This window comes from Xenopus tropicalis, chromosome 2 (assembly GCF_000004195.4).
Source record: "Xenopus tropicalis strain Nigerian chromosome 2, UCB_Xtro_10.0, whole genome shotgun sequence".
Lineage (NCBI taxonomy): Eukaryota > Metazoa > Chordata > Amphibia > Anura > Pipidae > Xenopus > Xenopus tropicalis.
In genome coordinates this window covers 161,316,201-161,340,335 of record NC_030678.2, presented here as the reverse complement: position 1 = coordinate 161,340,335, position 24,135 = coordinate 161,316,201, and the positions used below count along the sequence as shown (strand labels likewise).

Here is a 24,135-nt window from a genome sequence, read left to right as displayed (position 1 = left end):
CTTATTCTTATATAAGATATAAGAAACCTATTCTTCCTGAATATTCTACATTAATCTTTAGGAACGGCATTCCTCAGAAGCTGTGTGCTTATGCTTTATGTTTTTATTAGGGACTTGGAATGTCTCCTCTGTCTCTGAACAATTGTGTTGCTTAGCAATGCAGTCCATTTGTATTAATTCAATAGCAGTAACAAGTATTTAGCATATTGTTTTTCATCTTTTGATGCAAAGAATTTTTTTTTTTGTAAATGATCTGTTTATTTAGTGCTGCCCACTTTAAACTTAAAGTGCCTTTAGCCCTTGATGTTACCAAAATGGCCAGAAGGTTCCCAACCCCCATATTTGCAGGGGCTCCACACTAATGTGGAAAAAGGTCTTTTTTTGCATAGTGAAATCTATATTTCCAGGGTTTGCCCAAATCTGATATATAAATTATAGACAACAAGTTAACTTGCCTCCTTTGTTCAGCCCTTCGTCACACTTGTAGGCCTGTTGCACACATACCAACCATTTGACTACCATAGGCTTCCCCTGAAGCACCAAATTTCCTTTCTTTGTTTGCAACTCCTTCCCTTCCTATTCATTTCAGTTGTCAAAAGTCAAGTCAGTTACAACATTAGCATTTTAGTACTATCATTATGTGACTTGTTTATTATATAGTACTTCCCTTTTAATGTTCCAGATATTATGAACCTGTCCTGACCAAATAGCTTTTTTTTGCTTGTAATCTTGTGTATAAGGAGGGCATTTTCTCAAATTTAAGACCAGTGTTCATTTATCCGTTTATGAGACATGAATTTCTTAAAAGAAAAGCTCTCAGCTATGAGGTTGGAAGAGTACACACAAAGGATTTAGAAACCTTCCTGTCCATTATCTTTTTTTAAAAACATGGAACATCATTTTAAAAACATGGAACATCAGATTTTGCTTCAATTCAGTGACAAGGGCTTAGTAAAGCTGGGCACCGATCAGGCCTGGGGTGTAAATTTGTATCAGTGTAAACAAAGAGTACCAGGCTTTGTATATACACAGATTACAAGGTAGTACAAGTATTAAATGTATGTTTTTCAATAAGCTTGGCCGGTAAGATGGGCTGTAAATAGAACAGAAACGGGTGTCATTTAATGTTATATCAAATCATTACTGTTCTTAATTTAATCCCCTTAAGAAGGAAATGTAAGTTAGAGTTAAGGACCACCCTATGTGGCTTTACTTAGAAGCGGTTGGGGACCCCTGCTTTAGAGAATGTGAATACTAAAACAGCAATAAAGAAGGCAAAGATAGAAGATTAATTCCAAATTGGTTTTCAGGTTCAGGTATATCAGTAGTAAAAAGATGCAGTTTGAGACTGTGGCTTAATTGAAAATACTATCACTTAGTTGTGCAGAACTAGAAAATTAAATGTTCATAATCAGTAGTTTTCTTCAGTGTACAATGGAGGAGATTTTCAAAATCAACTTGGTAGGAACACAGATGGTTTGGCACGGTCTAGTCAGTGGTACTTGACACAGAATATGTTACTTTAATGGTTACCCATATTCCCCCTTGATTTCAAACTGCTGGTGTCAATTTGTTAGAAGTCAAATATCAACTTAATAGCAGGGTTTTGTGAGTAAAAAAACTGAATTATGATGGGGAAGTATGGTACTTATGAGACATGGGAACACCCCTTAGTTAAAACATAGTTACAGTAATCTTTTCAGATTGCTTCAGGCAAAAGAAATTAATATTGAAATCTCTTTCTGACTTATCAGTGCCTAATTGTAATAAACCTTTACATAAAAATCACAGACTAACGAAATCGTCGTATTAAGGTAGAATCTTACCCCCTACTTGGGTGGGTCCAGGTGCTCATGCCCCAGACCATCAGCTTGGGGAGTCATGCAGGAATATACAGGAACAAACAACAGGCAGGCACATCTGGGAACCCTTGAGTGTCAAAAAAAGTTTTCAAGAAGCAGCTTGTGCTGTTGATAAAAGTATCAAAATGTATTTAATCCATAAAAAACAACTGCAATAGCCTTACGCGTTTCGTGCAGCCTATGATTTAGTACCCTGTTTGGTACGAAACACGTAAGGCTATTGCAGTTGTTTTTTATGGATTCAATAAATATTGATACTTTTATCAACACCACAAGCTGCTTCTTGAAAACTTTTTTTGACACTCAAGGGTTCCCAGATGTGCCTGCTTGTTGTAAGTGCCTAATTGTAGTCTAGGAAATACACAGAGACATCAATGCCACTTTATGTCTATTCTATTTTGGATACCTTTTCACTGTAGTTCTATAAAAACACTCTATTCTCCTAAATCCGTAAAGTTCTCTATGATTGAATGTTTATTAAATCTTCTTCATGCACTATAGGCTTATCTTTGGATTATTTCCTTTTGCTGCGCTTTATTCCTTAACCCTTTTACACGTAACAAACCTTGGGGCATGGCCTCCATGCAAAGGGGGTTATGGCCAAATATCATTGGAGAGAGGATCACCCATAAGCAGTCAAACATGACAATGCGGCATAGCCGCAGGGAAACCATCTTTTCTATTTCCTCATGCGTGAAGATATATTAAATCTGTGTCTGTTATAGTTAATCCTGTAACCTATGTGCATTTAAGCACACACAAATCAACAGTTTAGCTTTCCTTTAATCGACAGTTTAGCTTTCCCTTAATCCGGTGTCAAAATCAAATAGGACTGCAAAAATGAAGAATAATGCGTGGGAACAGTGTTCCTATAATATTATAAGGTTCTAAATTGCTTTTAAAAAATAAAATTGATACAGTAAACTGAAAAAACGTAGCATGTTTTTTTGAGGTAATTCTGCTGTGCTTCATGAATATTTACTGTAGGAAAAAAATATGCTACAGGTATAGGACTGAAGGACTAAATAAACCCAATAGGATGTTCTGCCCCCAATAAGGGGTAATTATATCTTAGTTGGGATCAAGTACAGGTACTGTTTTATTATTACACAGAAAAGGGAATCATTTAACCATTAAATAAACCCAATAGGGCTGTTCTGCCCCCAATAAGGGGTAATTATAACTTAGTTGGGATCAAGTACAGGTACTGTTTTATTATTACAGAGAAAAGGGAATCATTTAACCATTAAATAAACCCAATAGGGCTGTTCTGCCCCAATAAGGGGTAATTATATCTTAGTTGGGATCAAGTACAGGTACTGTTTTATTATTAGAGAGAAAAGGGAATCATTTAACCATTAAATAAACCCAATAGGGCTGTTCTGCCTCCAATAAGGGGTAATTATATCTTAGTTGGGATCAAGTACAAGGTACTGTTTTATTTTTACAGAGATAAAGGAAATAAGTTTTAAAATTCTGAATTATTTCATTAAAATTGAGTCTATGGGGAACAGGCTTTCCGTAATTCTGAGTTTTCTGGGTAACGGGTTTCCGGATAAGGGATCCCATACCTGTACCAGTAAATAATTATTTTTGATTTTGAATAGTTGAAAGGATTCAAACTCATGAAATTCATTTTCTTCTTTAGTTCAGATTATAACAGATTAACAGACTGTTTAACTTTATTTTTGGATTATTTCCTTTTGCTGTGCTTTATTTCTTAACCCTTTTACACTTAACAAACCTGGGACATGGCCTCCAAGCAAAGGGGGTTATGGCCAAGCATCACCCATAAGCAGTCAAACATGACAATGTGGCTGAACTGAATACAACTTTATAATTATGTGACAGGAACTTATTGGTGAGGCTTGGAAGGAATTTGTTGCATCACAATTCCACGTGTCTCTATTTGCCAAATTAGAAATTAGAATTATTTGTTCAAAATGGACTCTATAGAAGATGGCTTTCCTGCTCTTCGGGGCTTTCACAATAACAGGTTTCTGGATGCTATACCTATATTTTAGTTCCTTAGGGGAATCTCGTCCATAAAATAGTTTTTAATATTAATTCCTTTTATTCCGGGACATTCATTGTGTTATATTTTGTATTATTACTAAGTCAACTCCATGTCAAACGTATTTCAAAACAACATACCTACAAGGAATATCGAGAAAAGCTGGAAAGATTAAAAAAAAGGATTGATTTGTACTTCTGGCTTGTTCATTAGATGGAGTTACAAAGCCTCTTCATCATGTAGCTTAATCTTCCTTTCTATTGTATCGGAACTGCCTGAACTTTATATCCTGGCCAGCTGCTAGGGCTGGATTAACCAGTAGCTTTCCATTGAAACGGCGGAACCAAAGCACATTTTAGACCAGAAATACATTACCCTATTCACTGGTCTGTAAAAGAACATTTATTTTCCCAAAACATTTTAATCGTTACATGAATAAACTAGTTCCGTGCAGTGAATTACAAACCAAGGGTTTCAGTAGTAAACTCAGTTTATTGCGTGCTTCATTTAAAGGAGAAGGAAAGGTAAAAACTAAGCAAGATATTTCAGAAAGGTCTATGCAAATACAGCCATAGGCTCTCACAGAAAGGCTCTGTCCTCTATCAAAAGAAACACAGAATTTCTTGTCTTGTTTTATGTTCTTCCCTATCAGACGTCCTCTCCTTTAAGGTTCCTTCAGGTTTGGGGCACAAGTCTACGCAGCTCTCTCCCTCTCCCCCTTCCTTTTTTTGCTCCCCCTCTCATAATAATTCACTCCCCTTCCCATCAGAATGTGTGATCTGAGCTACCAGCAGCAGAAAGCTACAGAGCCCAAACTAAAATGGCAGCTGCTATCTTAAACAAATGGCAGGAGCTTTTAGGGCTGTTTACTCAGGTATGGTACAGCTTTCTGCAGAATAATTATAGCATTTTAGGTGTCATTAATGTGGCAAATCTATTGGCAGCAAAACATCATAATGCTTTCCCTTCCTGTTGGGTACCAGGCCCCAAGTTCCTCAGAAATAAAATATTACCTTGGTTGGATGTGCCTAATTTAGAAGCAGATTTACTGTATTATTTATGGTTAGTTTTTATGGGCAGACCCGAAGTGCACCACTCATATATAAGATAATGATCCATTCCAGCATAGAATCCAGCCAAATCCTTTCTCCCCATATGTTATTAGCATTGGGATTACCAGGCATGATACATGGGCAGATTTAATCTGCACTTTGGGCACTTCAGACTGATTCAGCAGTTTATCTGCCCATGTACTGAGCCCTCTGACATGCCTACTCGACAAATATCTGGACAAAAATCAGGCAGATGTCGATCATTGATGCTGAAGCCCCCTAAATATCTGGCATGGTAAATCCAGAACAGGAAAGCAAGGAAAAGCCTCACTAATAAGATTAAAATGGTGCTTTACCCATTTATTAGACCACAGAGTGTTAACAAATAAAATAATATTTCAGGTGGACGAGCCTCCCTTCATCCGACGAAGGTCAGCTTGTCCAAACAAATTGTTATATTCTTTGTTCACACTCTGTGAGCTAATAAGTGGCTTACACACCATTTTAATTGCAATCTTGTAACATAGTAACATAGTAAGTTGGGTTGAAAAAAGACATATGTCCATCACGTTCAACCACGTTCTTGTGTGTGTATCTCCTATCTTATCTTTCCTGCTAGTCAGAAACTCAACTGGTACTCTCCATAACAGGAACAGCTCCCTAGGTTGGTAATAGCCCTTTGCTTCCTTTGTTGCTAGGATTACTCTTGATATGCATTTTAAGTCATGTCTCTAAATTTTCCCAAATGACCTTCCAGGTGTTAATAAAATAATTATCTCAGTTGAAATAAAAAATTGTCATTATTTTATGTATCAGAATCTTTGATATTAAGCAGAAGAAATCTTTCTAAAGGAGAGCTAAAGCTTAACATAGCAGCAGACTAGAAATGCTACATAGAATCTTTTGTTTTTCTTTACCGGCTCGGGGTGACCACAGATCTTTAGCATTGATGATCCATGATGCTGAAAATGCCCCCAGTAGCTGCATATCTTCATCTCTGATGATTCACAGATCATCCTCTGGGGCTGCTCGTAGTTGCCTGTCAGCCTCAATGCAAGGCTAATAAGCAACTAATTGACATCCCCATTACACAGCAGCTTATAAACAAGTGCATTCTGCATCAGAATCTAATAGTCAGCTCTGTGGCATCGGTTTCTTTGGCAGACAAACTTCTTTTGATGTTTTTTTTTTGATGACCCCTTAGCTTAGCTGCCCAGAGCACACTGAGCATGTGCAGTGCCACTGACACTCTCAAGATAAGGAGGCCTGATTCATTACTGTTAAAAGACTTATATAAAACATTTCTTGCCATATCAATTTTAGTTCTATGTCCATAGTTGCAGTCATTGTTGTTTTAGAAAATTATAGAAGATATCAGTTATTAGAAGATGTTTACTCCAGTTATTGGTTATTTATGGTCATTTTCGATCCTCCAGTTTTTTTTATATACCTTGTTATATATTTTTGTATCTATGTCAAGTCGTCCTCAGCATTTCAATTGAGTACTTATTTTTCATACCACTGATGAAAGGGAAAAGACAGGATATTTAATTATGGAGCCGTTAGGACCACTTCCAATGGTACCATCATGCTTATAATTGCTGTGTTTACAAAGAGAGCTATAACAGTCAATGGAAAAAAAATGGAAAACATACCGCATCATCATTTATTCAGTAATGGGAAATGGAATGTGGAAGCCATTTAGTGAAATTCATGTTTTACTTAATGGAATAACAGAGTTAATTTGCTAACACCTGAGAGACGTAGCATTTATAAATGATGGCTTCTGATGCATGCAGGCAGTTTGCTAAGTTAGGAAGGTCTCTAAGTGGAAAACAAATGCAATTTCTTCTCAGCCAGATACATTGGTTTTAGTTTCTTCTGTTGCACTTGCCCATTTTCTTTATAACCTTTTTTTTTTTACCAATAGCTACTCCTTGTTACTTGCAGATTTATCAAAATATGAGTGTAACCCCTTTTTGGCTGTAATCAGACAAAAAACAGCTAGATAGGCTATAAAGTATGGGGTACACTGGACTCTAACACACAGGATGGGCTTTTGCTATGTAGAAAGATCAAGGGGGAGGTAATATAACTACAACTCACTTAGGCTGTGTGCAAAGTAACTGAATAAAATTAAACCAGAAGGTTCTTTTAGCAAATTCAAACTGAATTGGTTTTATTATCCAAGACAAATGATCCACAGGGTTATGTCATAAATACTCACAAATGCAGATGGAATGGCAGATATGCAGATACAACAAGGAAAGTTCACCCAGCACACCCTTACCTCCTCCAACAATTCTTACTCTCCCAGCGCAGTCCAGCGAAAAAGAATAGTTGACCAGCACAACAAGTGTAATGCAAGCGGGGCATGACGATGGGTACGCCCCCGAAACGTTGCTGCTGTTTTTTTAATAAACACGCAGGGGCTAAGCATTACACTCGTTGCGCCGGTCAACTATCTTTTTCACTAGATATGCAGACACACAAGATGTAGGAGTAACAAATTATGGACCACTATGGAGAACCGGCTTAAGTAAATTTATATCCTTAGGGTTTCCACCTTAATGGAACGGATCCCTACAGCAGATCTGGATCATGGAGAAGACTAAGCCTGATACCCTTGTCAGTACCCTTCACTAAGGCAGTAGAGCCTGTAAGGAGAATACTCCCAGCTATCTCTCCTGGTTGGAGCCAGAAATCTGCTCTTTCTAACTAAAGCTGACTGTCTCACTTTCTAGATGGCTTTACTTGGGTCTTGTTGATCCCAGGCTCAGTGGAACATCCACATAGGTCAACATATGCAGGCCAGAGAGGAAGATCCACCCCTTTGCTAACACTATATTAGAGTTCAAACTATGAACCAATAATGTACAACACGTAAATAGGAAAATGTGTTACATGGGTCTCTGCCCAGAAACAAATAAGAAAGTGTAGGGTTTAAAGCTATCGGGATTGTAAGCCTATAGGTCCCTACATGAGATCAGAGTTTACCACAAAAAAATTCACCTATTTTCTATTCATTCCTTTGGGATTTTTAGAACCGTGTTCATCAGTGGTTCAAAGTTAGAGTTAGATTTCACCCATGGATAAATACTCTTTTAAAAATCCCATAGGTGAATTTTTCTGTGGTAAACTCTAATCTTACATTTTGATAAATCTGCCCATAAATTATTAAGTCTTAAATATATACAGTACATTGTATTTATTATTTTTACTGTATTTCCTTAAGCTTTAGTGATTGTATTATAGGCTCTGCTTGTAGTTTTAAAGTAAGGTCATACTGGGGATAAGCACAGGCTGACAATACACCCCTACGCTTAAAAAAGTCTCCTTGTGCCTGCACCCGGAAGCATTGAATCAGCCCAGGTGTGGGCACACACAGCCCATATCCACCAGCCAATGCAAAGTGTGTGCATTTGTTTTTGGTGGATATCGGCTGTGTGTGCCTGCACCCCAGCGGATTCAGTGCTTCCGGGTGCAGGCACAGTTAGAAGATCTTCCAAGCGTACAGGCGGATTATCAGGCTGCCCTTATACGCCTCACCCTTAGGCTTACCTAAGCAGCCAATATCTTGCTGGCAGACAATCAGATTTCTTATTACTTTTAAAGACCTTCTATTAGGTTACAGCCACATTATAGGAACACAAAACCGCTTGGCCTAGTGGTGCACACCATATGAACTAGCCACACAGAGCCTTAACTGGTACACTCCATAACAGGGACAGAGATGAATCATAACACATAATTATTTCAATCTACTAAGCATAATTCTGCTGGAAAGTAATAGACCCTTCAATCTCTTGATGCTGTTAATGCCTTTTGATTTTCTCATCTCTCAGACTTCGCCTCTATGGTTTGGCTTTTTCACCTCTCTCTATTGCAGTGGCTCCCAAGCTGTGGTATCAATGGCTCAGCCTGAAGGATAATTAGCTTAAGATTTGAGTAGAACACTTATGTGCTCCCCTAGATACAACCAAGTTTAGGTTTAAGTTTAAGGTTCTTTTTGATGAGATTTGGAGTAACAATGGCTGAGTGGCCGATGCACCAAAGTTTACCTACATGTATAACCTTGTCATGAGCTAAGTGGGGCCTTGACCATAGGTAGGACCATTAAGGAGACATGGACTGAATAAAGTCAGACAACCACAGCTATAAAGTAAGGTAAAGTGCTGCATGTGTATTGGGCTTTAGTCACTGTGATTGGACAGTACTGGTATCCTGTATTTAATGACAGCTAAGCATGTCCCTGCCTAGATTTCCACCCCATGTTTTGGTTGAATTTCTCAAGGTGCTCCAGAGGAAGAGACCTGACTTTTGCAGCACTGCTTCAAGTCAGTAGAAATAGTACAGAATATAGAAATGTACAGGCAACAGGAATTACATTCACAAATACCATTTAAACCTGTTCAGCATTATTCCTTTTCTTTCATTGTGCTCATTATTACATTGGAGTTCACTAACAAACCTTTCTGTATCTCACCAGTTATGATAAATAAGTGATAATAGCCATTATAAAAGGAGATTATTTAACATCTTCTACAGTTGAGGTGTCGTTCTTACAGCCAAGGGGCACATTTTTAGCAAAAATATGGAATTGTTTTGTCAATAATGTAAACACTCAATTACCAACTTGTCTAAATGCAAAGATTCTTCATATTAAATTCTATAGTGTCTCTGCAGGTTTTAGATGGCGATTTATTTTATTTATTTATTTTTTTTACCACCAACATTTTACAAAATCACATTACAGCAAAATTCTAATCTCAAATATTAAAATATTCCCTGTAAAGTGCTCAATATATGTCTGGGTATAGAATATGCTTCATTATGAATCCAAGTTCTCTTTCTGAAGAAGTCTATTTTATATAAAGATATCAATGCTCGGTTCTCAAAAGTGTGGACAGTAGTAAGTCGATGTAATGAGACCATAGCTAATATTAATGAAGCTGGGATATAGGTGGCATGTCATGGCTGTCACGACTGCTTCACAACACTTCATGATGGCTACTACAGTCCTTCAGGTCACATAATCCACAGATAATTAGGACCCTTTGCCAGTAATACCTCACTTGGTTTATTCTGGTGCCATAAATAAGCAAATCAGTGTACATAGCTGTTTTTTATTTATATTCTGCATCATTTTCATATAGAATCTTGATATAAGTGGGGTCTGATAAACACTAGGCTCTCCAGATACAATTTCCCCTACTTGGTGCTGCTAGTTACCATATAGCTTATTAAACATCGTATTTTCTCCTTGCAGCTCTGTAGGGCAGCACTCAGTTCTGGCATCCAATTGCCATGCTTAGATAGCACAACAATGCACTGAGGTGGCCATACACGTGTAGATTTGTAAAAGATTTTTTTCATTATCTTTTTACGGAATCATTGTTTAAAAGTATAATTTGTCCATCAACAAAAATGACCATTTCAAGCGATAGTGTCTAGTTAAAGTCCAAACCAGAAGAGGATATGACATATATGTTTTGTATACACTAAACTGAACATTAAGGGTGAAGACACACAGAGCAACTAGTAGCAGCTACTTGTTGTGGCTACTAAAAAACACAATGCTGATCATTTACTGATAATTGTCTTTGTGTGTGTTTTAGCAGAGGAAATTCTCAGTATTGTCTATGGAAGGGTATTTTCTGGCGTTTAGTAGCCTTGAAAAAGTAGCTGCTATTAGTATCTCTGTGTGTCTTCACCCTAAAGAAGAAAGGAAAAACTGTGGTAGCTGCCTTCTTTATCTTGGCCCCGCAAACTATATTGTATAGTTTCCTGATTTTCAGTTTTTTACTTGTTGTACATTGTGTCAAAGGAAAAAGTAAAACATTTTTTAACATATATCTGTAAGATTCCTTTCTCTTTTGAAATGAACATTCATGCAGACTCATCAACACCTGGTATCATTTTGTCATTCGAGCACCGCTCCACACATGCGCAGTTTCCAAATTGTTAAGCGATTGGAATCTGTCCATCCCATTAATGGATAAATTTAATCTTTTAAAGACGGGAATTTTTAAAACTGCTCAGTCTGATGTCGGATGAAAGATAACTAGGGGGCCCATTCATTTAAGCACAAATTTTCGCTTGTTAAAAGCACGATTTGAAAAAATTCAGAGTAACCATGATAATTTCTGATGTTCGAATATGTCACGAAAATTCTTTTCTTGGTCGTACGAAAATATCACGGTTGCGTTCCGAAAGTCATGACATTTTCGGATCCAAACGATCGTAAGCGTAAACCTTTCTGACTTTGAAACAAAATGTATGAGGTTGGAAGCCTCCCATAGGACTCAATGGCACTCTACAGAACCAACCTGGTGAAAAGATAGTCACGATACCAAAGCTTGCTTGAATAATGAAATTTTCATAGTCGTTGCAAAAAGTACAACTTTTTCGTGGAAGAACGAATGTGCCATGAAAAAGTCGTAGAATTTTAACAAAATTATCATGGACATTACGAAATGTTCTATAAATACGAATTTTTCTCAATCGTAGTCATTCGTGCTTTAATGAATGGACCCCTAGATGTATAATTGTTCAGTGCACACTGTCCTTATGATAATTCTAATTGGTCTTTAACTAAAGAAAGATTGTTATGTGTATGGCCTGCTGAACTTTTGACTATAAGGCTATGACTTACTATCAGTTGACCATTTTGTTGACCAGATGAGAGAATATTCCACCGCATAAGACAAACTTATCAAATGCCGCAATAATAGTTCCTCCTGCCTGTCCCTGTGAGTGATGAAGTCCAGCAGCTACTGACTGTTGCATGATAATTCGACATCTCACAATATGTTTCCGAATGTTGGAAAGGCATAGCTCATCTTCTCTTGTTAATGGCAGTCTCATTGGGATCCAGAGTTCAGTTCAGTAAGCAATTAATTTAGAAAGGGAGGGGGAAAAAATGACCTGACGTGTTTGAACTAAAATTACTCCTGTTCCCTTATGATTTGTTAATTACGAGAATTCTGGGAGCTGTTTTGCCAGCGATGTGGGGAGAGGGGCTCATTGTTACTTTGTCAGCATTCGATCGCTCGTCGGCTTGCCAGGCTCGCTGAGACACAACATGCATGCTTGATCATTTCATGATTGCTGGTTGTAGCCATAAATTGCAAGATCATTACATGTATTGCACAAGATGTAACCGTTTCTATGTAACAACTAGCATTGCCTAATGGTGTTTGCTTTTACGCAGAACTGGGTGGAGAAAGCAGAAAATCAGACCCTTCTATCAGACACCCTTGATTTGTCAGAGCTTTTCCATCCGGATACTTTCCTAAACGCTTTACGCCAGGAGACAGCAAGGTTTGTTCATCTGCATTCAGCCAATATTGTAGCACCAAGTTCTGTGTGTTTTAATCGTCCTCATTAATGATGCAAATTTATTGGCCAACCAATGGGCACGTCATTATTTTGCTCTATTCATAAAGCTGTCCATCTAATGGAATAGGGAGAGCTCTTGTGTCCTTGCAGCAGATTTTCAAACAACACATCTCCCCTTGCAGATTTTTCTTGCTTCTTCCACAGAAGCTGCACTGCAGTAGTGATGAGCGAAACTGTCTCATTTCGCTTTGCCGAAAAATTCGCAAATCTTTCAAAAGTTTCGCAAAACGGCGAAAATATCGTGGAGCAAAAAAAATTGTCCCCCGCAACTATTCTTTTGTCGCCCGACGATTCTTTTGACGAGGGGGCGTAAATTTTTGGATGCACGCTGAATTTTCCCGCGGCAAATTTTTTCATCTGTTTCGCGAAACAATCCGCCAATGGCGAAACACGGAAATTTGCAGCGAATCCATGCCTGGCCAAACATTTCGCCCATCACTACACTGCAGTTTTTTGTGAAAGATTGAATTTGTTCTTTAACATTATTTATTTAACCACAAAAATGCCCTACGACCATCACAAAAGGAATGACAAAAATTAACATTCTGTATTTCAAAGCAATGTTTTCTTCAGCAAATTCCAACGAATTGAAAATTGTGCCACCGTATCCCACCTTTCCCTTTAGGTTAAACAGAAAATGTATTGCTTTATCTTAGTCTGACCCTTGCGCTATATGGCCCTTGCCCTGATATTTTTGCAGGTTCATAAAGCAGGGTGTTCATTTATGATGTCAAAAACATGCGAGATATACCCTATTAGAGAGTTACACATATATAGAAGTTACTTTGCTGTTTTTAAATACAAACATAATGTTAATTACAGAATAATAAATATTCTGTAAATAATAATGTTAGTTATGGGATCATGTATTATACATAATATCACCCCTCTAAAACAAAATGTATAACAGTACAGGTATTGGGATCTCTTAACCAGGAAACCTGTTATCCAGAAAGTTCTGGATTATGGGAAGACCATCTCCAATAGACTCCATTATAATCAAATAATTAACATTTTTAAAAAATAATTTCCTTTTTCTCTGTAATAATAAAACAGCTGAAAAAGGGCAGAAGGGGAAGCTCAGCTCAAACCCACCAATATTGTGCATGTGTCGGCCCCAACCCATCTGACCCGTGGGTAAACCCACAAGCCCCACTCAGGACAGCCCACACATAACGGACAACTCCTTAGATAAACAGGGGGAGAACTCTGATCCAATTTATTGAGAAAACATGTGGAAATTCTAGCACAGAATCAAAACATTTTTGGCGTTGAGAAAACAGTACTTTTGCCGTGAAACTATACATCAATGCTGTGGTGTAACTGGGCTTAACAGCTGATTTAATTTAGGGCCACAGTTGACCTATTCTACCAAGATATATTGAAATTGCTCATTATTTATAACCTTACTGGGCCCTCAACACTCGTGGGTCCCCCTGCAAGCTCAGGGTCTGCTTCCTCTGTAGTTATGCCCCTGCATCATTAACATTAGTCTCTGTTCCATGAATCTTACAATCTAAGGTTCCTATCCCATTCACACGTACCAGTAATTTTTATGTCAAGAGCCAATTAATCTGTATGTTTTTGGAGTGTGGGAGAAAACTGGTGGAAACCCACATAGACAGGGACAACATACAATCTCCTTGCAGATATCTTGTAGGCTAGAATCGAACCTCCAGTGTTGCAGGAAACTAACCACTGTACAACTGTGCAGTCATTGTACTATCATGGATTCAACAGTTTCTTTTCTTTTTTACAGGGCAATGAATTGTTCAATGGACAACCTCAGATTTGTAGCATCATGGAGGGGCAAAATTGCAGATGCCAAGCTCCAAGTTAAGGTAACCATTGTTAATCACATGGAAATACTGGAATCAGAGTTTATTTCGACCAAGTATGTTCAGCCCATTCCGGGGGCCCCCTAAATTAATTTAATTATAGGAGTGAAAACTAGAAAGTCACTGATAGTGGTGATGGAAAATCTTGTTCAGATTGCAGTGAGGATATGAGAATGTACCAGGGGTGAAGTCATTTCGGGGTGGGGCTATGATGTAAGGGGCAAGGAACATGGCGGGGGAAAGGGTCAATGTGTGTGGTAAATGGGCAGGGGACTGGGTGGGGAAATGGGCAGGGCAGAGGAGGGCCTGTGATTATTAAGACTGACCAGTGCCAGCCCTAGCTGGTCATTTACACTCTAGACCTGTTAAATACGGGCCAAGCGACAACGTTTTTGAACAATCAGAATATCCAAGGCTATTGTGATACTAATATCTACAGTTAGTATTAGTGGTTGTATTTATAGTTTATGTATGTGAGTGTATAGATTGGTAGGTGTGGGTTGTGTGTGCTGGGTTTACTTGGATGGGTTGAACTTGATGGACACTGGTCTTTTATCAACCCTATGTAACTATGTAACTCCACCAATCACCTCTCAGGCCACTGCAGCTCTGCCAAGTCATCTGAGTGATTTGGCCTATCGTACACTTTGACTTCACCACCTGCCATTAGATTTCTAACAGGATTTTTCTTTTTTTATTGTGCATGAAATGTTTTTATAGATAAATAGAATTATATGCAGCAAAATTTCCACTTATACAATCACTGCATGGTAATGGGTCTAATTTTCTGTTTAACTCCGACATTAAATGGAAACCTTAAGGATATATAAAGATCCCAGACAGTGGCCATGTACATTTTATTTGTCATGCTTAATGTTTTTTAATCTGATTTATTATCTTTATATTTGAGTATTGTCCCAGATTTCTATAAAACATCTCCGTTTATATATTTTAGCCCTAATTTCAGACATGTGTGATTTCATATTATTTTCCTGGGCAGCCCATGGATCAGGGCAGTTGTTGCAGCGTCGCGCACACAAAGGCAGGAACTTGCCTGGAGGAACACAAAGTGCTTGGATACAGGAAGTGCCCTGTCACAGTCGTATTCTTCCTCTGGACTGACAGGGTGCCACCAAATAGTTTCCTCTGCAGTATCCCGACGTACACAGGGATGCCATTTCATAAAATGACTCCTGCTCTTTGCCAATAACCATTTGAAAAGACCAACGAAATGAAATGAATATTTGTAAAGTTATCAATCCATTATTTCACGTGGGAGTTCTTTTATGACAGAGAATGAATATATATATATATTTTAATTAAAATTGCACTTCTTCCTCGTTTCCCCAGTGGGCGTCAAACGCCTCACAGGAATTATTTGTTTTGGCCCAGCTTTTGTTTTCATTTCTTATTGTTCAGCAGAACTGACTTTAATGATATAGGGCCACCAAAAGGCTTTAGGCACTGCATAGATTTCCTGACCACTGAACAATTCAATGTTTAGAGGAAACTGACTGCTGCTATGGCCATACCTATTTCATATTCGTACATCCCGCTATGTTACAGAAGTTTATTTGAAAGGGAGCAAAAGTCAGCTTAAAGGAGAAGGAAAGGCGGATAAAGAGTTAATCTCAAGCTTCAGGCATACCTTCAGTTCTCTCAATAGTGCCCTTAAGTCTCCCCATATTTCACCTGTTCAGATGATCAGAAGCCAAACAGGAAGAAAAAACACTGAGCTGTGTAAAGAAAGTTCCCATAATGCCTCATTCCTGCACAGACACCCAGACCAAGTGAACATGCTCAGTTAGTAAGACTATGAGTCAGCTTCCCGCTGATTGGCTCAGATCCACATTCTTAAGGGAGGGTGGAGCAGGAGAAGGGAGAGAGCAGAGAGCTGCATGTCTCTGGCACAGTAATTACAGACACAACAAATCTTTTGACAGAGAAGTCAATGCAGCATTACTGTGAGTGCTTATGGCTGTATTTACATAGACCTTTCTGATAAAGCTTTCTTAGTTTTTACCTTTCTTTCTCCTTTAAAGGAGAAGGAAAGGAATTTTGGCATTTACTGCCAATAGATTTGCCACATTAGTGCCACCTAGAACAATATATTTATTCAGCAGAAAGCTTCACCATACCTGAGTAAACAGCCCTAGAAACAACCTCAGTTTGTATAAGATAGACACTGCCATTTTAGCTTGGTCTCAATAGCTTTGTTGCTGTGTTGATAGCTCAGATCACACATTCAAATGGGAGGTGGGAGCAGGAGGGGGGAGAGAGGAGAGAGCTGCGCAAACTCTGGCGCCGGGAATGAAGGATTTTTCTGAGAGAGGAAGTCAGATTTCCTAAGAACATGTTCCCAACGAAGGAGACAAGAAACCCTGTGTTTCTTTTGATAGAGGACTCTCTGTGAGTGCTTATGGCTGTATTTACTAGGACCTTTCTGCAAAAGCTTACTTAGTTTTTACCTTTCCTTCTCCTTTAAGCCCCCAATCTTTGAGGGCTGTATCAGCTTAAGACTGAGACATTCCCCATTGCTAAACAACAATAAATATTACATTTGAAGCCTCCAGTGATGTCACTCTGTCTTCCGCCTCGCTGGAGATCACTGCAATCAGCAATAAAAGTTTAGGCATGTTTGTCTGTGCTCAGCTCAGTTCTACCTGTACATCTGGTTGGTGAAGCCTCCCATTAGTTTATGAGAGTCTGGCACATCAGGAGATGATGGGAACACACCAGGGGGCATTTTCAACCACAAGTGAGCAAAGCGCAATCTCAACCTTTAAAGGAGAAGGAAAGGTGAAAACTAAGTAAGCTTTATCAGAAAGGTCTATGTAAATACAGCCATAAGCACTCACAGAAACGCTGCACTGACTTCTCTGTCAAAAGATTAGTTGTGTCTGTAATTCCTGTGCCAGAGACACGCAGCTCTCTCCCCTCCCCTGCTCCCCCCTCCCTCAAGAATGCTAAGAGCTCACTCCCCCCCCCTTAGGAATGTGGATCTGAGCCAATCAGCAGGAAGCTGACTCATAGTCTTACAAACTGAGCATGTACACCGGTCTCAGTGCAGGAGTGAGGCATTATGGGAACTTTCTTTACACAGCTCAGCGTTTTTTCTTCCTGTTTGGCTTCTGATCATCTGAACGGGAGATTATTGAGAGAACTGAAGAGAACTGAAGAGAACTGAATTCAATTTGAGAAGAAAAAACTTTTCTCCTAATTTCGTTTTTTTTTCCATAGAGTTTTCATGTGTTAAACATTGAGATTTGCGTCTGACATGAAATTAAAGGGGAACTCCACCCAAACACAACTTAAGCTTTTTGAAAAGTAAACATAATTTCAAGCAACTTTGCAGTATACATCAATTAAAAATATGCAGCCTTTCGTGAATTTTAATGTAATAATATGGTTTGGAACAGTTCCCTAAGCCCCGCCCCCTGTTCCCCTGCTGATCTGGCTGACTACTTTGTGACTCAAATAAACTGTAACAGTAGTCGCCTGTCATCAGCCTGCCTTCAGCCTGCATCCTCCCAATCCCACAATTCCCTGCACACGTGGTGTCAATAAGGAAAGGAACATCACAGTGCAATGCATTGTGGGTTATGTAGTTCCTGCATGCTGTCTGTAAGCTGTGGAGAAGTTGTTACAATTTGTAACATCAATGTTTTAGTCCCTCCTCCCCTGCCAGGATTTCAAATGATGCAGAAAGAGAAGAACTGATTTGCAGCTGGATTTCAGCATATAAAAATGGTATTTATTCCTACTGTTTGAAGGAACAGATTACAGGGATAGGGATATTAGGGGTTTCTGGGTTGTGTGGGGCTCTTTAACAAATTTTAGTTCGGAAATTGGAGTTCCCCTTTAAATCTGGCCCTTTGTTTCTTAAAGCAAATCAGTTAATTAGGGTTTCTAGGCTGCCGAGCTATCTATTCCCTGCATATATATGCATTTATCCATTTGTGCCCTTGTTGTGGCGCCCCCCCAGTACGAGTACAGAGTGAATCTCAGTCGGTGAGAGCAGCCTCATAGCTTTGACAGTATGTTTAATTCTAACGGCATTATACAAATGACATGACAGGGCGACGTGATTAATGTTTAACAGGCTAATTAGGGGTTCTACACCCAGAGCCATCAAACCCCTGTCACGTGAGCTGCTTGATCAGAGGGGGTAGGGAGTAAATATGTTGTTTCATTTATAGGCCCCCCCATTGTATTTATGCTATAGCTTATAGACACCGGGCTTTAGTACCAAAGCAAATGCCTTGAGATCTCTAATGAAACCCACTCAGTCTGCATGGGCCGGAGAATTGTACATATGCGCCTATTGCTAATATACACATACACAGTGATTGTGCATAATCCTTTGTGTAGTTAGCTGGGGGCTTTCTCCCATTGTGCATTCTGCCTGCTGACACCGATGACCAGCCGCGTCGTCCCTTCCGCTCACACAATGCCACCTGAACTTATAGGTTCCCTTTATTGCATAAGCAAATTCCATTCTGCTTGAACTTAACAATGAGGGATACTTTAAGTGTTTGTTTTGAAGGGAAATTTCCTATTCTCGCACGTTACACCGCATTCCTAGTCTTCCTGTTATTCCCATGAGCGCCTGGGGCAGAGAAGGCTGCCAGTGTTCTGGTCACGTAATTAGCGCAGACAATTAGGGCTGCAAACTGTGTCTAAATGGCTCTTGTGTTTCCTCCTTTAGATCAGCGGCTTGCAGCTGGAAGGTTGCAGTTTTGATGGAAACCGCCTTTCTGAAAACCGGCACGACAGTCCCAGTGTGTCAGTGGTACCTCCCTGTTACATGGCCTGGATCCCACAGGTACGGGGGCAACAGAGCAGGGCTCCATTCTTCTCAATTAGATCTCCCAGGCAAGCAGATAAACCCTGCCCCTTGGATTCAGTGCTGCCTGTGTTAGGGGGCGCTTTCTCCAAGTGGGGCAGGCAGGTGTGACACATAGGCAAGGTACAGTACCACCCTAGGCACTTGACCCAAATGCACCCCCAGTTGGCAGAAGTGATGGCATGTGCACTTCCAGCTATGTGTGACATCACTTCCGCACAGAAGCACAGAGACACAGTTTTACTCCAAGCAGAGCTTCTTGCAGGCCAGCACTCTATATGGGGCATCCAAGTAGCCAATCACAGTCTTTATTTGGCATTCCCAAAGAACTTGGTTCATGCGTGTGTGGCTCACCCAAACTTTTTATATCCGAGTGTGGCTCACAAGTAAAAAAGGTTGGGGATCCCTGCTGTATGGGAACACTAAGGGGTACTCTGGCACACATTAGCATCCTGCCATTTCCCCAGGGAACAGTAAATTAACCCTTTTGACACAGACTCATTTAAAGCAGTGTCTCCACTGCCTGTTTGACTTCACAGGACAACTTTAGAATTCAGCATGTGTAAGGATATTTACTCCCACCCTAAAGATAAAGCCCTGGATGCTTTGAACATGAATTAGATCCAACAGGATAGTTTTGCCTCCGGTAAGGATTAATTACAGGTATGGGACCTGTTATTGGGAAACCCGTTATCCAGACACTTCCGAATTACGGGAAGACCATCTCCCACAGGCTCCATTTTAATCAAATAATCACATTTTTAAAGCTGATTCCCTATTTCTCTGTAATAATAAAATAGTACCTTTACTTGATCCCAACTAAGATATAATTACCCCTTATTGGGGGCAGAACAGCCCTATTGGGTTTATTTAATGGTTAAATGATTCACTTTTCTCTGTAATAATAAAATAGTACCTTTACTTGATCCCAACTAAGATATAATTACCCCTTATTGGGGGCAGAACAGCCCTATTGGGTTTATTTAATGGTTAAATGATTCCCTTTTCTCTGTAATAATAAAACAGTACCTGTTCTTGATCCCAACTAAGATATAATTACCCCTTATTGGGGGCAGAACAGCCCTATTGGGTTTATTTCATGGTTAAATGATTCCCTTTTCTCTGTAATAATAAAACAGTACCTGTACTTGATCCCAACTAAGATATAATTACCCCTTATTGGGGGCAGAACAGCCCTATTGGGTTTATTTCATGGTTAAATGATTCCCTTTTCTCTGTAATAATAAAACAGTACCTGTACTTGATCCCACCTAAGATATAATTACCCCTTATTGGGGCCAGAACAGTCCTATTGGGTTTATTTAATGTTTAAATGATTTTTTGGTAGGATCAAGGTATGGGGATCCAAATTACGGAAAGACCCCTTGTGTGTAAAACCCTAGAACCCGAATATTTTGGATAACAGGTCCCATACCTGGGATACTGTTTTATTACAGAGAAAAATGGAATCATTTTAAAGAAATTAGAATTATTTGCTTATAATGGAGTCTATGGGAGATGGCCTTCCCGTAATTTGGAAATTTCTGAATACCAGGTTTCCCAATAATGGATCCCATACCTGTATATTACTAAGCCATTCTCTCTCATTCTGCCTATTCATAGAATGCTCACCTTAAATGTGTTGTTCTTGCTCTGCGCAGCAGTCCCTCGGCACATATTCCCCGGAGGAGTGCATCTCCTTACCGATGTACACCAGCGCAGAAAGGGACCGCCTAGTGACCAACATTGACCTGCCCTGTGGGGGGAATCAGAACAAATGGATTCAGAGTGGAGCGGCACTTTTTCTAAAAAATCAATAACTTATTTTGTTTCTGAAAGCCAAATGGGCTTATTTATCTATTGGCTTTATATAAAGACCCAGCTGTGTATCCCCTTCTCTATTTATGGAAAATGTGTTTTATGTAAATATGAAATTCTGTACAAAATAAAGCCTGTTGCATTTACTAATATTTTTTTTACACAATTTAGATTTTTTTTGTTCATCAAATATGATTTTGTGGCGGAAGAAAACACAATTTTTTCACCATTTATTATGCAACAAAACTGCGAGAAATCCAAAAGAAAAACTACGCCATCTAAAGGCTCAGACATGATGTAGTCAGTGGCCTTTTGTCCTTTTTACAACTGGGAGATCTTTCTTTGCTTTTGGTTTTTAAAGGTTTTTAGTTTTTTAAATGCTTTCATTTCCACTTTCTACATATAAATTACATATATAAATCATTACCTACAGACCTGCCCAATATCTAATGGTTTTATAATTCAGCTCTGCTCTTACTGTGCTACTTTAGCCTGTATCCCTTGGTGGCTTAGAGAAGCCGTGCAGCCCCAGCCAATCACAGCCCTTTCTTTACATGTAGTTGGTCGCTTTAGTTCATTGCCTTTAGCTTTCACTTTAGTTTACACAAACAAATTATTTCTATACCATGAACAAATGACTTTGCCACACAGCACCCTACTATGGTTGGTAATGCCCACAATCTTTCAGGAGTCGGGCACCAAAGCAGGCCCCCAGGCTTCATGTCTCTAATGCAGGAGATTGCCACTTTGAGTGATTTTAATTAGCAATAACGTGCTACATGACATTCAGTTGGGGGTCATTGTTGAGAACAGACTGTGCAACTCTAGGTTCTAGTGCCTAGTAACCGTATTACTTTCTATGTACACAAATAGGCTTTGACTCAATGGATCGCAGCAACATTTTTCCTATTTCTAGATTCCTTGTAGGCCCTTATTCTGAATAAACCGTGCCGGGAAGGTTATTAATCAGCTGGAAACATGCAAGGGGTGCAACTAAACTGGCAAAAGGAACAAATAAAGCATCACTACCAAAGTATAAAAATACTTTCTGAAGGAACAGATTACAGGGATAGGTATATTAGGGGTTTCTGTGTTGTGTGGGGCTCTTTAACAAATTTTGGTTCAGAAGCCGGAGTTCCCGTTTAATATAACAGTTGGCACAGTGACAACCTATAATAACACATGAGCCCCATTCAGGCTGCCGCTGAGGGAGACTGTGTGACTTTACACGGCGGGGATATGAATGAGTAATAAGAATCGTATGGATCATATAAGGTGAAATCGTTACATGGGGAAAGTTACACTTTATAACATAAATGTTTTAGTCCCACCTCCCCTGCCAGGATTTCAAATGATGCAGAAAGAGAAGAACTGATTTGCAGCTGGATTTCAGCATATAAACAGGGTATTTATTCCTACTGTTTGAAGGAACAGATTATGTTGTGTGGGGTAATGTATGATTATGTTGTGTGGTAATGTATGATTATGTTGTGTGGTAATGTATGATTATGTTGTGTGGGGCTCCTTAACACATTTTGGTTCAGAAGCCGGATTTCCCCTTTAATAATGCTATATAATAATAAAAACATACCCATGTTACTTTTGGAACATATTCTGGTTCTGGTCTGGGCTCAAAAGGACAGTAAGGAAGTCGCTGCTTCCCAGCTGTTCCGTCTCACACAAGGTGCCCGCGCTACAATTACGGGATGGCGAGAATGCCGGTTTAATTGCAGACTTCTCACATTCATTTCTGGGCTTCCTGCGCAGTGTCCCTCACATTCTGCAGAGAAAGGAGAGCATGCGGGTTGGGCCGTCTGAAGGTGCCATTGTTGGAAATAATTAGATGTAAAAGCAAAGATAATACCTTTTGCCACACAATAGTAGGATAATATCAACTGCTTCCAAATGAAAAAGGCTCTTTGGCTAATTTTACTGCACAGAGGTATATAAAAATAGATTCGGGGAGAAAGGCTCTTTTTAACTATACTGGGTGGAATTCGCAATTCTCTCTTTATCTGGAACAAAGGGGCTCATTTATAAACACTGGGCAAATAAGCCCCTGGCCACTAACCCTTGGCAACTAATCAGAAGTCTGCTTTCATCTTCATACCTGCAGCTGGCTGGACACGTGATCACTGATTGGTTGCTATGGGTTGCTGCCCAGGTGTAAATCTGTCCAGTGTTTATAAATGAGCCCCAAAGAGTATTTATTGTTCTAAGCTATACCAGTTGGCTATAAGCTCCCAATAGGGCAAGGCTGATGCACTGCAACTGCACATACTGCCGGGTTGGTAAATGACCACAAACTGACATGGAACTTACATGTGTCGGGGCCTGCGCAGCTCCTGTCAGGATTGTAGTCAGGTCCAAGGGGGGAGCTGGAGTTCAGGCAAACAAATTGTCCAAAATTCGGTATCGAAAGGGTTAAAGAGAGCCCCTTCATCTATTTCAAGCATTTTGCATGCGGCACTGGAGAAAAAAGTAGTGCCATCAGGCGCTCCTAACAACATGGAAGTTTAGGACTGTTCACATTAAGGGGCCTATTTATTATGCTGTGTAAAACAAAATTTGACAAAAACAGTGTAAAAACTGTTTACAATAAATGGTGAATTTGACTGAATTCGTGCTGAGCCCGTCATTGCTTCTTCGGAATGAGATGAGATAAAGTTAAAGATCTGCATCCCACTGTGTTTGGCGTAGGAGGCAGAGTCAGGCAGCATGTGAACAGTAAAACCAAAATGTTTCCTACAGAGGTGATAAGTAATCTATCTGCAGTGATCATACCGGCATGTTTGGGGTTAATGTGTTTATTGGCCTTTTTCTGCAGCGATCTTACAGGAAAACCTGGGGTTAATCCATTTCTGCAGTAATATTACATGTCTAGAGTAAATATGTTCGTTGACCATTTCCGCAGCTATCACAGTGTGTCTGGGGTTAATACGCTAGTTCTCCATTTTCTGCAGTGATCTTACTGGCATTCCTAGGGTTAATGTGCACATAATTCATTTTCTGCAGTGATGTTACTAGTACAGTATGTCTGATCCATTATGGCTACAGGGTGTGGCAAAGGTTGCGGTAAGCACAGTGTATTTTTTGGGTCCTCCACCCTCACTTTCATGTAACCATGAGACTGCTTTGCCAGTAGTGATGAGTGAATCTGTCCTGTTTCGATTTGCCGAAAAATGTGCGTAACGGCGAAAATGTCACGTGTCACCCACGGCGCAGCAAATTTTTTCATGGCAAATGTTTTCATCCGTTTCGCGAAACAATCCACCAATGGCTAAACACGGAAATTCACAGCGAA

General features: G+C 39.5%; 1 protein-coding gene across 1 annotated transcript in view; it reads left to right on the top strand.

The window, feature by feature from the left end:
* The window catches only part of dync2h1 (dynein, cytoplasmic 2, heavy chain 1), a 201,153-nt gene extending 180,161 nt beyond the window's left edge, over nucleotides 1-20,992 (top strand). Inside the window, exons 86-89 of the mRNA XM_031897315.1 lie at nucleotides 12,142-12,251; nucleotides 14,089-14,170; nucleotides 18,876-18,992; nucleotides 20,675-20,992. Of these exons, the coding sequence (XP_031753175.1) occupies nucleotides 12,142-12,251; nucleotides 14,089-14,170; nucleotides 18,876-18,992; nucleotides 20,675-20,833 (468 nt within the window). The 3' untranslated portion in view covers nucleotides 20,834-20,992. The remainder of the gene's footprint in view (nucleotides 1-12,141; nucleotides 12,252-14,088; nucleotides 14,171-18,875; nucleotides 18,993-20,674) is intronic.
* The last annotated feature ends 3,143 nt before the right edge of the window (nucleotides 20,993-24,135 follow it).